The sequence below is a fragment of the Poecilia latipinna genome, unplaced genomic scaffold (genome assembly GCF_001443285.1).
Source record: "Poecilia latipinna isolate Pla-1442-1.1 unplaced genomic scaffold, P_latipinna-1.0 Scaffold329, whole genome shotgun sequence".
NCBI classification, from domain to species: Eukaryota; Metazoa; Chordata; class Actinopteri; order Cyprinodontiformes; family Poeciliidae; genus Poecilia; species Poecilia latipinna.
In genome coordinates this window covers 81356-94579 of record NW_015112945.1, presented here as the reverse complement: position 1 = coordinate 94579, position 13224 = coordinate 81356, and the positions used below count along the sequence as shown (strand labels likewise).

The window sequence follows — 13224 nt, the reverse complement described above, 5'->3', positions numbered from 1 at the left end:
GCACTTTTTCGGATTATACAGAAATCCAAAAAAATGCTGTACATTTTTTGTACGTTGAATGTGTTACATTAGAAGAAATTTTAGAATAATCTTTAAAAATGTGTTTTTAGTTACATCCTAAAAACTTCAGTACACTTATCATCAGAACCAAAATATTTATTGTACAAATGATCAAATATAATTAAAGTATAGCGAATTATTGGATTGCTCCGGGTTTTTGGCTTTTAATTGAGTTTCTGATATAATTGTGAAAAACAATTCTTGAAATACGCTCAGTATGTCACTCTGTATAATGAATTCACAGCTTATGAGTTTCAAATGAATTAAATCCAATTGAATTAATGAAATAAATACATTTTCCAATCATAATGTAAGTTAAGATGCACTTCTATGTAATAAAACGTAAGTTACTGTCCTTGTTCAGCTGGTTTATGAACCATTGCGTTATCTCAGTCTGACGTCGTGGAGGTGAGTGACATCATACAGGAACCAGTAGAGGGAGCTTGACAAACCAAGATGGCGACCTACGGCGAAGCAGGAAAGAGGTTCTACTTGAAATAAAACTGATTCTTAAAGCAGTTTTTAACGTAGTGCCAACGTGATTGGGCGTCGTTTGGATTTCGTAAGGAAGAGACGGAGTCAATACCGGTAAGAAAGCTCTGTTTTTAATTTGCGGGCCAGTTGTTTAGCTGTGTGAGGGGCGGTGGCAGCACGTAACGTTACAAGTCAGGCCACAGCCGAAGCTAAGCATATTAGCATGTACAGTGGGTACGCTGAGGACCAAATCACTCTCTCTGGTTGTGTTTGGCAGTGTGTACTTTCAGTGTGCCTTTTCTTTTACCAAATGCCAACTAAAATAAGCTACGTCGAGTTTTGAAACTTAAGCATTTTGATAGCGGCCAGCGCGTTATTCTATAAGTACATGTTATTCTAGCTGTGGCTAAAGGTATCCAAATGTATTCAAATATGTAAAACTTAACTGTCTGACAGAGCACATTATAAGCTGTATTTGACACTTGATGGCCTACAATGACCCAGTTTTAGTCACGTTTGCATTAGGATATAGGGAATTAATTTACTCGGATTCCTGTCGTTTAAGTTAGCTAACCTATCTTTACAGTTATCACTTATCTCTGAAATATATCAACGTACCCTGTGTTTCCGTGACATGCTAAGTTTTAGAATAGCAATGCGGAACAGCAACTTGTGAAGGTATGGTGTTATATAACTTTATCCCCAAGTACTATTAGCAACTAACTGTAGGGTGACTACTATGTTAAGGACTTCATGCTTGAAGTTAATACATAAGAAATCCGACATAGACACGGCGCTGCCTTGATCACAAGATCCAGCGGGTCATGAGTGATCAATGGCGGATTGACATCTATGCACAGCAAACACACCAAAGTAAAATTTGCTTTGGGGTTCGTTTAAAGTTACAGTTTTTGCTAGCAAATGCATACTTCATATCTGTGATTAGTACTACGTCATTAATTTGTTTTTGTTTACTTTATCTCATCGGTTCAAAGTTCTGTGCGGTGACAGATTTGTTCCGGAGTTTCTTGTTTTCGTTGCAGTCAGGCTCTGTTGCTATGTGACAAAACAATGGAATTGATTTCAGATTTAAACTACTTTTTGTTAAGTATCTGTTTTGGATGGGTAGGGGGAGTTCTGGTCAGTTCTGATCAATGAAATCCTGTCAATCTTTGGGGCTGGACGGTCTTTCCAAACTAAGGACTAATCCCATTTTTTAAACCAGAAAAGGATTAATCAGAATTTGAAGCTTTGAAGCTGATTTTTGACTTTGATAAAAATCAAACTTTAAAGAAAAACAAAAATCTGTATTAACCAGGAAAGGCCTATTTTTGGGGGGCGATGTATGCAGTATAGTCTCTGAAACTTTTCCATGTTCACTTCGTATTTATTTTATGCACAGTAATAATTTGGAATGTGTGGTTTGTGGCTTTACACATTTTTGGTTAAATTTAAGTAGTTTTTTGAACCTGATAAAGGCACAGTCATTTAAACATTTAAACCCAATAAATAAATAAAGCATTGTTATCTTAGTATCTTATTCTAGTTAATTAAGTTTGTGTCATTCTTTAAACACACACAGTGTGTTTAAAGAATTTAAAGTTCACAATGAACTTTAAATTCATTCAGTTAAAGTTTTCTTGCTTTATTTTAAACTACAACCTCCCTCAAAACATTGAACTCATGCACTTTTTTTCTTTTTTTTTTTCAGGGACTAAATGGCTGCGAGGAAGTCTGGATCAGACGTGTATAACAATGGTAAGACCTTATTTTTGATTCTTTTATTTTCTGCCAGCTCAGAGGGTTAAATAATGTGTAACACAGATGCTTCAAGTTCATCAGTTTTTGTAAAGCTTTCATTTAAATAGCTTCTTTACAAAGTTAGCTGAATCTATTTTTTTTGTTTAATCAGAGTATGCTATTTTAACTGTACAGTATTTTTTTCACATGCTATAAATTTACTCTTACTGTTAAGCTTCACATCTGTATGTTTTGCTTCTATACTTTTAAACAATCAGTGTAGCTTTAGTGGCCAAGATTGTGTTCACAAACAAGGAACTTGACTTCGGTTTATAAGCGCTCACATGTGCAAACATTTACTGTAAATAGACAAACATTAACAGGAATTAAATAAGGATTAATGGACTATATGTTCATGTATTTGCAGGCCTTTTTTGATCTCTGCTTAAATCTGTGTGCTTTCATTTGCCTGTCTCTTCACTGCTGTTACTCACAGAGATAAGTGACTGTCGCTTCATTGAGGAAGAATAAAGGATATTCTATTCTGTACTGTTTTCTATTCTCAGTTGCAACTTCCCCACCACAGAGTGTTGTAAGGCGACTTGTTTGTTTTAGCTAGGATGTGCTCGCTGATCAGAAAAAGGTTTGAATTTCTGACGGGTCGATTTCTCAATACATTTTTACTTTAAGGTCCTACTTTAGGGTGTCTATGTCTATGCTTTCAGTATTTAGGGCTGCACTACAGAAAATCTTACAGTGACGATAATATTTATATATATATTGCAATAACAATATCACGTGCAATTTATGCCTTTTATCTTCTGTCCTCTCTTTCTCATCTGTGCTTCCATCACTCTGACCTTTAACGTTTTGTGGTAATGTCATCTTGGACTCTGTTCTGGCTAACTATTACATTAGCATGAAAAATGCAAGTTCATGACACTATTGCACACACGTATATAGTGATGATGATATATTTGCAATATTTTGTGCAACCTTGACAGTCTCCTTTTTGTCTCTGTACAGGACCCATCAGCTACCTTGATGATGTTCCCTTCAAAATAAACGACAAATTCCGGCGTCCAGCTAAAGTGGGGTTACCCGTTGGTTTCCTTATGCCAGATTATGGAGCTGTACTTGCAGACACAAAGGTACAGAGGACATAGAGATTTTTTTTGTCTATTTTTCAGTTACATGTTGGATGACCTGTGTAAAATGATGATTGAGAAAGAGGATTTTAATACATTCAATTCTACCATTAGTTTTGTTGTTGTTTTATAAATGTAATGAATTTGTTTTTTTCTACAGTGATGAAGTGTTGCCTCTCTGTTCATGCCTATACTCATTCCATGATTGTTTCTGTATTTTTCTGATCTCAAGAAACTTCCAAATTAAGTTAACACTAATACATAATAGATCTTAAATTGCTAATGCATAGTTGGTCATTATAAGTAAGTAAATATTTAAGGGGTAGCCAACCACAAAAAATGTTCCTGTAACTGGAATTTTAACGCTATATGGCTATCGTGACTGATGTAATTACTTTTCCATCTTCCTTCTCCTTCCTTTTCTCTTCTGAACAGTATGACTTTACATTGGAGAGGCGAAGTGTTCGCTGGGGGATAGAACTTGCTGACGCCAGAGCAGCAGCAGCCAGAGCGGAGGAGGCAGCAGCCAAGCAGGAGGCTGAGAGCATGGAGTCTCTGTCTCGGGATGCTGACGGAGGTGGGGGGAACAACCTTCGCTCCGCGGTAGAGGACCAGGACCTTCTGCCGCCAGCCCTGAACCCGGTCCTTGCTGGACTCAGTCACAACGCCATCCTCACTCCACTGCCGGCCCCCAGACTCGGCCCCAGAAAATCCCAGGACAGCACTCCACAGCCACAAAACCTCAACCTAGCCGACTTTGAGCGGGAGGAAGACCCGTTCGACAAGCTGGAACTGAAAACCCTGGATGATAAGGAAGAGCTGAGGAACATTCTGCAGAGCCAACCTCAGCCTCCGCCCTCTGTGTCTCCACCTCAGCAAGGTTCAGTATCTCGTGGAGACAGCCCATCTCCGCCCAGCACCAACACCAGCATCTCCTCTAAGCCAGGCTTCACTCACAAGCCGAACGGCTTGGTTGCCTTGCTGGATATGGACAAAGTGGGACATCCTGGAAGAGCGGGCTTTGACACGGACGATCGGCCTTGTAACATCCGCTCTCTGACATTCCCCAAACTCTCCGATTCTGGTGAACCGGAGTCGGTAAAGTACAGTCCTGTTCCCGTTCCTTCTCCCCGACGGAACCTAACCAACAGCAGCCCGCCAGCATTACCAAAAACACAAGTCATTGTCGCCCCCGAGCCATCCAACCACAACAAGAGTGGAACGCCAAAGCCGGTGAGTGTTAAAGAGCACTCTGCACGTCTGCTTGAGGTTCAAGCAACCCTTCGATATTCACTCTGTTTTCGTCCTTTAACTAGGCCAACCCTGGAACAGGATCTACTGGTCTGCCGTGCGGTGGAGCTCTCCTCAGCATGACGCCCAGCGAACGTCAGTGTGTGGAGACGCTTGTGGGAATGGGTTACTCTTATGAGGAAGTTTTACGGGCCATGCAGAGACAGGGCCAGAATGTGGAGCAGGTTAGTTACCAAAACATTGAATGTGTATCTACATGCAGCCAATTAAATATCTTACTTTGAATGGCTGAACATTAATACAAAACGGAGGCTCCTAACTCACAAATGACTAAAAATATGACAGTTAAATGACATTGCTGTGCAGAAAGGGTAAACTACTGGGATCATCTGGTCTTAGGCTACTGTGCAGACACTAAAGAATCTCCATCCTTGTCACATTTCTATTTATTTTAAACATTTTAATTGTTGCTCTGACTTGTGTAAGGGTAAGTTTTAGGCAAGCAGCTCTTTCCATTTAGCATGGAAAGTGTAGTGTATCTCACTACACTTTAACACTATGCAAGCTAGATATTATCAATTCTTGGTTGTAGCTCCTGTTACATTGTGCTGTGGAAGAGCCAAGATTTGCTGGTGTGGCCAGTTCTCTATTGGTTCAATAATAAATGCAAGTTACAGGTGTTGATGTTTATTTTAGTAGTTGCACAAAAGGGAGAGGAAAAAGGGGGCTCAAGGTTGAGATGAGCGGAAAGCAGTTGCTTACTAGAAAGAAAGAGAAGAAATACTTGTCTGTTTTGAGAGAAATTCCATTGCACAATTATTCCAGAACATTTCTGTTGCTGCTTGATATCTGTGGTTGGTTGTCTTTGGTCACGCGCTACTTAATCGTCTGTTGGCCACAGTGCAATAATTCAAGTCGGGATGTAGAGATTCTCTTCCAATTCTTCCAACCAGAACATCTTTTCCAAGACCTCCAATAATTGGAATAGCATGAACTCAGCTACACTGGAGATACATGTTCTCCTCTCTTTCCCAACTTTAAGAGCATTGCATGTATGCATCATGTCATTGAGAGCCTAGAAAAGCAGGAAACTATGGATAAACAATCTTAAGTTCCCAGAGATTGATCAACTTTAAAAAAAAATAGTTTAGAAATGCCACCATGCCTCTAACTTTTTTGCACAAATAGAATTTTTAAGACCTTCTAATATGACATTTTACTTCAATGCTCCCATTTAGACAAACTAAATGAAGTGTATGTTAAAGAGGAAGTAGGTTTTTATTGCTTCTACAAAAGGGAAGTTAGTAGAAACAATGGCTGACCTTCATCTGTCTTCTGTCCAAGGTATTGGACTATCTGTTTCTTCATGGTCGTCTGTGCGAGAGAGGCTTTGATGCCAGCGCTGTGGAAGAGTGCTTAGAAATGTACCAGTGCTCAGAAGAAAAGGTTTGTACTTTTCTCTTGATCTTAAGAGAAAGGAATACACTCGCTTGTCCTCTTTAATAACGATTTCATCCCAGATTACACTGTTTAATCATTTACTTTTCATCGTTTGTTTCCAGGCCTTGCAGTATCTTGAACTCATGTCCAGATTTGGTGAAATGGGGTTCGAGAGAGACGCGATCAAGGAGGTTCTGCTAGTCCACAACAACGATCAGGACAAGGCTCTGGAGGATCTGATGGCCCGCGCCGCTGCGAGCTGAGCCCAGCCGGCGGGGAAGCCAAAGCTCTAACCCAGGCATCTGTCTCTGCTCCCACCCTGAAGCCCCTTTCCCTCTGCCTACCTTATCTCACTACGCCCCGCCCTTTTTGCCTTGGCTGTGGAAAGGACACCCGGGAGGCGATTTCTGTCTGTGCTAAAACATACCATGCCTCAGCACATCTGAAAGTTTGTGTGCCTAGATTGGACTGAGTTAACATGTACCAATACTAAATGCTCATTTCAGGTACTGCTGTGTTATTGGAGTAAATGACTGATGCTGGGAAATGTGGGCTGTGGCGCCTCGACGCCACTCTAATTTGCTTCCTCTTGGAAGTCTTTCAATGAATGCAGGAGAAACTGCACAATTAAACGGGGGAGGAGCTAGCGGTAGGCTGTGTGCGCCTCACGGGAAGACCTGTGGGAACTTAAACTCTTTGATAAGACAGCTGCCATGTTCCACTGCTCGCTGCAGACTTTAAAATGGTGATGGGAGCGGAGAGGTCGAGAGAAGACCCTCTTTTCTAATTGAACCAGCTTACAGTGAAAGGCACAATCACAGAACAGAGCTGACTCTCAAGAAGTGCCCTCTGAGCTGTAGTGCCCAGGACCTATTTCTGTTCTTCTTTATGCTTTTCTTACATTCATGTCTTATTTTTTTTCTGTTCATTTTGGACATCATTTTGTCTGTTTAAAGGTTGCATTTATTTGCTTTCTGTTTTAGGAATTGCATTATAGATCATTAGTCATGAAAACTCTGAAAATGAAAGTGTGCCCTGTTGCACTCTTCCGCCTGCACTGGAAAGAAACAGTGGGAAAACTTTTCCCCCTAAAAGAAATACAATATATCTCTTGCCCCAATGTCACTGATCATACAACGCACAGGCGCACATGTGTTTCATTTGTTCAGATCTTATTTAAAATAGTACACTGACACTTTGATTTAAGATTTATTTGGAGTTCAGCTTGATTATGTAAGATATGTTGACGTACAAATGCAACGCTGTAGAACTGTCCTGAGCATCTGTTTGCAGACTGAAAGAGTGAGGGGCAACAAAAAAAAAAAATAATATAAGCGAGGGTTGTTTGTTTTTCTGCAGCCAAATTACAGTGCAATAGACGCATTTCATGTTGTATGACTGTTGACTTGCACTTTGAGCCTCCAAAAATGTTAAAAGGAATGGTCTTTAAAGCCTTACTGGAAATGTGGATGAAAGTTTCTGTTGTATTGATTTCTATCATTTGTTTTCTGTCACTGAATTTAATATGACAAAATTTAATCAAGCCTGAGGTTAGACTCTTGATTTCCTCCCCCAACCCCCGTGTACTTTTTTTTTTTTTTTTTTTGCCCCTTACCTACGCCGGGTTAAATTTTTTTTTTTTTTTTTCAAAGGCAAGCCCTCTTTCTACACAAGGCATGGGCCGGTTTGAGATTGTGATAATCTTTAAAAAAAAAAAAAAAAAAAAAAAAAGATACTACCATTGTTCCCTGTCAAGAAATGTAGTAAATGTGTACAACAATCTAATTGCTTTTATTCAAAAAAAAAAAGATGAGCAATAGTTATTCGTGTTGCTAAAATAATCCAACAGATTTTGTTTTGTTTTTTTTTACAATTGTAATCTAAAACATTTTATATTGACACACACTGAAAAGTAACAAAATAATTGGCCAAAATTATAAGGCGATTAGTTACAAAATGCAGTTCTCATTAGACACAATTTTTCAACCTGCCCCTATTGTTAAATAATGATTTGACCATTGTTAACCTTTTCTTTTCGGTCCTAGTTTCATCTGCCACACCTAGGCCCAACTGCTGCCAGACTTAATCATTGAATTACTTAAATAGAACCTGTCGGGCAACATGAAGTAGGCTAAAACAGCACATCATGCTCTCATCTGAAGAAATCATAGAGCAAATGAGAAAACGATATCTGTATCATGACATCTGGAAAGGGTTAAAAAGCTGTTTGGACCAAAGGTGAGAACCAATATTAAAACATGCAACAGTGGGTCGTGAACCGTCCCATTAGAGACATGCCTACTAAAATAATTCAAATAGCAAGTTGATGAGTCATCCAGGAAGTTGCAAAAAAAAAAAAAAGACATCTAATGCACTATGGTCCCCATTTCCATCAGTTAAAGTCAGTGTTCTTGATTTAAGCAGTAGGAAAGACCTGAGTGAAGTTGGCTCCCTCACCTTCAAATCTAACAAAATTTGGTGTCAAATGTTTGTGCAGTAAAAATATTAATTTGTACTGCTGTTATAGTAAAGATATTAATACAAAAAAGGTTTCTAGAGCCCACCAGCACAAACATAGCACAAATGTTTGACACCAATTTTGATAGATTTGAAGAAGCTGTCCATAGTGATATCAGTGAGAAGGTGCCAGTGCCTGAGCCACTGCTGACCAAAAAGATCCTGAAGGCCGTCTTTCATTTGGCACTATAAACACTGATGAGATCCAAGAGTTATAGGGAAATGTTCTGTAAACCTATAAGTGTGTCAAGCTAATGGCATCCAGAGAAAGAAAATTATACCCACAGTCAAATATAATGGAGTGGTGTACGGTGGTTTAAGTAGCTGGAAATGTTGCGCTTGATGAAACCATTCATTTTGCCCTCTATCTGGAAATCCTGTAAGAGAATGTCCAACCATTAGCTTGTGACCTTGGGCCCAAGCGCACTTGGATCAGTTATCCAAAGCACAGCAATAACTTAAAAAAAAAAAAAAAGATTTTGGAGTGAAGTTTGGATTTAAACCGAGGGCATGGCATCAAAACTTCACCAACGAGGCAGAATTAAAATGGTTCTGCAAAGGAGATTGGGCCAAAATTCCTCCATTTCAATGGAAGACTCACTTCAAGTTACCCCAAAAACTTAACATTTGCAGTAAGCGGTGATACAACAGCGATACAACAAACTATAAAGGGGGCTATTAATTTTTCACTTTAGGATCAGGTTATTTTGATAACTTTTATTCACTTAAAAAGCGTATTTTGCATTTACTAAGGTTATGTTTGTCCTGTGTTAGAATTTGATGATCTGGAACATTTAAATGTAAAAACAAAAAAACCTGGAATAATCTGTAAGGGCTAATAATTTTTCTCAGCACTGTAAACTTAGAGAAATAAAGAATAAACATAAGTGCTTATTTACAGCACTGTTACTTTACCAATACAACTGCCGACAGTCACTCTGGCTTCTCATTAAAAGAACTAATGAAAAATGTTACGGTTGTTGTGTATCAAGCATATCTTGATACACATGACTGGCCCATGTCTTATCCAGACACTAAAACCAATGAAATTATGTTTATAATCATACTTTTGGGATATAACAACATATTTGTTGAGTCTAAAATACCTTTCAGACTACATGACTGAGACTTTTTAGAACACATGGATCGCTCCCTGACTCATAAGTATTTACAGAGTTGGAATTTCCATGTCGTAATAATTCACTTGAATTCTTATAGGAAGCACTTTAAGTTAAATAGGTTTGACATGACTGACAGCTGCTTCTTCCTTTTTTTATGTTTCTATGATTAAAAAAAAGAAAACACATAAGTGGTATTACTGTCTTCACACTTGACTTGATAGATTTTTGTTATCCACAGATATTAATTAAAACTGTGCACCTTTGGCTGTTTGTGTTCTAATTTTTTTTTTTTAAGTTTTATTTGGATTACAGGTTTTGGGGAAAAATATTTGTGTAAAAAAAAAAAAAAAGTCAGTTTCCACATTACCACAAAGCAAATCTAATCAGATCTGAGAAATGTTAATGGTAAAGTTGAGCTTGGTGAGCTCAGTGTCGTTTTCCAAATTAATTGATGTGTTTCGACAAAATGTTTAATTTTCTGTGAAATTATTTAGAAAATACAACCAATTAAACACGCTCATCTTTTCAGTATTGTGTTTGTCTGTTTGTTTTTTTAGCCCAGCTTCGTGTTTTATCCCAAGTATTTAAATGTGAGAGATGAACCTATCAAAGAGCAACAAATCCTTCTCCTGGCTTTGTGTCTCTTTTTAAAAGTTCAGCTGAAGAGACAACAATACAGTTGATTGTTTCAAGTTCTTGTCTACAATAACTGGAAAAATCCAACTGTGGCCTGTTGGTCAGCAGAAAAAATATAAAGAAGAGCAGCATGCAGTAGCAGAGGGGCCCATGCAACCTGCCTGCAACTAAAAATCAGAGATACCTGTTCATGAAAATAGGTACAGTCCTATAAAAAATTGTTTCAGTCCAACTGACTTGCTGTTATAAGAAATTATTTTCAAGACATTTGTGATGTTCTTGTTTTAACATTATACTGGAGGCCACATTTGGTTCTCATAAAGCACGATCTTAAACAATGCAGTTTTGAACATACTGTAAGTCTTGGGTCATCTTGACTTTTTCATATTTAGCTTTCAACGAAGGAGAGGTTGCTTTCATCTTTAGATGTAAAAAGTTATTCTATGGATGGTGGCTGCATTTTCAGAGGTAGGATGTTTTGAGACATGGACACAAAAAGTTTGTTGAGTCACACTGTTGGGGTTTTTAAAATTAGCTCAAGACTTGTAAAAAAAAAACAAACAAAAAAAAAACAGACACAAGACCAATGAGGTTTTTATGCCTTCCTTTGCAAAGGGAGAGATCCACAACCTCTAACCTGCTCGGGATCAAAGATTGGTGAGCTCTGCTCAACTCTGCTTGGGAACTGGCTTTTATTATGATGACCTTCTTCGGTGGAACAGTGCTGACATAACAGAACAGATGGACACCTTGAGTGGGAAATTACATCATAGATAGAGAATAAGTGGTCAGAGCCAGTTAGGTAACTGAACGCATTTAGATAAAACACTCAAATAAAATAAAGAAGACAACCAGAAAATTCAAATACGGCTTTGCAAAATCCTATATTCAGTAGGATCTGTCAACACTACCAGTTTTCAATACAAAATAAAAATTCGGATTTCACCTGCTAAATTCAGAAAAAACATCACAGGTACAAAACACAGTTTTGCTTCTCTGAGCGATTTTCCTGCCCTGTGGCACACAACAAATAATTATGCTACTCCTAAAAATAATAAATATTCATAACTCTGGTAGATTTGGATGAGACATTAGATATCACAAAACATAAAAAACAATGTACAAGAAGAATCATTGTGTAAAGAAAAAAGGGAGGTTTTATTTTCATCACAAGAGTCAACCCATTTTTACAATTGTTTGGCAACTTGTATGCATGCTTCCACATCTATAATGACAATTTAGCTTTAGAGATTAACTCCAATTTTTTTTTTACTTTGGAAGGCCATCACCCTAATCTGCAGCTCCTCCCATTGGTTGTCAATTCGGTCAAGACTCTGGCTGAGCCACTAAATGATGTAAAAATGGTTTCAAGTCAAAATAATATAAAATATTATGAAATCAAAAGCTTACTTCAAATCTGAATCTGCTAGGGGTATAACTGTCAAGAAACCACATTTAAGGCTGGGAGCTAAACAGAACTGCATCCAGATTACATCGAAATAGTTATGAATTCAAACTTGATATATTTTGAATGAAAGTATTTAATGACGTCAGAAGATTGATCGTATTATTAACGCAGAAAAGCTTGGCCAGATTTTGCAAAGCTTTCCATTCTTGGAATCAGCTGACTGCTAATTAAATTATATTGAATTCAAAAATACTTGTCAAGCTAATATGAGTGTGTCTGTCTGTATCTTTTTAACAGATAAACAGAAAAAGCGTCTCCGGAACGCCAGTGACGTCAGTGAGTACGTATTACGCTCTCGGTTCCGTACGACCTTGTTGTTGTTGATGTTTAATTTGAGTGCGGCTGCGCACTGCCCAACGCTTTCGCCGTTGTCGCCGCTTCGCACACAGCTTGGCAGGAGAAAACTGAGTGGAAACGGGATAGTTTCTGCGGCCTTACGGTCATATTATTCAGGAGGCGGAGCTGCACATTTACCTTAATCTTAGCTTCGCTCTGACCAACCTTACCCTTATGTGATCGCCCTACCTCATCGTCGGGCACTGCCAGCGAGGGCCAAGGAACAAAATAGCATATCGCCATTATATGACCCAGTATCCAGTGTTACTTGTACCCTCCATGTGGGTGAAGGAACTGTGTGTGTCAGATTATGGCGAGAAAAACAGTTAGCAGGAAAAGGAAGGCAGGAGAGCCGAAGGACCAACAACAGGTAGGCGGAAACCGGTTGTGTTAGCATGCTAACTAACTACGTGCTAGCCAGTGTTAGCTGACAGGAGCATTATTAGCATCCGTGCCGTAGCTTACAGATTAACTACCGCTCTACACGGATGCATAATGAGCCAGAACGCACACACAAGAGACTTTTTAAAATAAGAACTCTACATGTTTCCATTTGAGGGTCAGCATTCGCTAATGTTAGCTCGACGTTCGCCAACGGCAGTCCGTTACAATACAAGAGCTAACGTTAGCTCAGTGGTTGCTCAGCTCCGGTGAAGGCTGACGTTCAGCTGTTATTATTTTGCAATTACATGGTCACAGGTGCTCTTTTAAAAGTGACATCTCTTAGCTTGACTTGGCGTGTCAAATCAGCTTTTCATTACCAACAATAACTGAATTGATTTCGACTGGAAACGAGATTTGCATTTGGAATCTAATTGAATAGCATTTTACCAACGTCAGCATTAGCTGATACGTCATATGTGCTAGAGTGTGTTGGCTTATGGTTGTCATCGGAATTAGTGTACATTCATAAAAATGGGTCACTTGGGGATAAAATACACATTATTTGTAGTAGTAATTTGCGAGCAATTAGTCAAAGTAAACCTTTGTTCGATAATGTGCCTTGCAAAAGTATACATGCTCCTTTGTCATT

The 13224-nt window shown here is 38.7% G+C and overlaps 2 protein-coding genes across 2 annotated transcripts in view; both read left to right on the top strand.

Moving 5' to 3' along the window:
• The first annotated feature begins 467 nt into the window (after positions 1-467).
• ubap1 (ubiquitin associated protein 1) lies at positions 468-9440 on the top strand. The gene is made up of 7 exons (XM_015035227.1): positions 468-648; positions 2246-2292; positions 3301-3425; positions 3858-4655; positions 4739-4897; positions 6018-6119; positions 6236-9440. Exons 2-7 carry the CDS (start codon positions 2253-2255, stop codon positions 6374-6376), a joined length of 1365 nt encoding a protein of 454 aa, XP_014890713.1. The 5' UTR covers positions 468-648; positions 2246-2252; the 3' UTR covers positions 6377-9440.
• Positions 9441-12180: 2740 nt separating this feature from the next.
• dcaf12 (DDB1 and CUL4 associated factor 12) overlaps positions 12181-13224 on the top strand; it is an 8575-nt gene continuing 7531 nt past the window's right edge. The window contains exon 1 of the mRNA XM_015035226.1: positions 12181-12561. Within this exon, the coding sequence (XP_014890712.1) occupies positions 12502-12561 (60 nt within the window). The 5' untranslated portion in view covers positions 12181-12501. The remainder of the gene's footprint in view (positions 12562-13224) is intronic.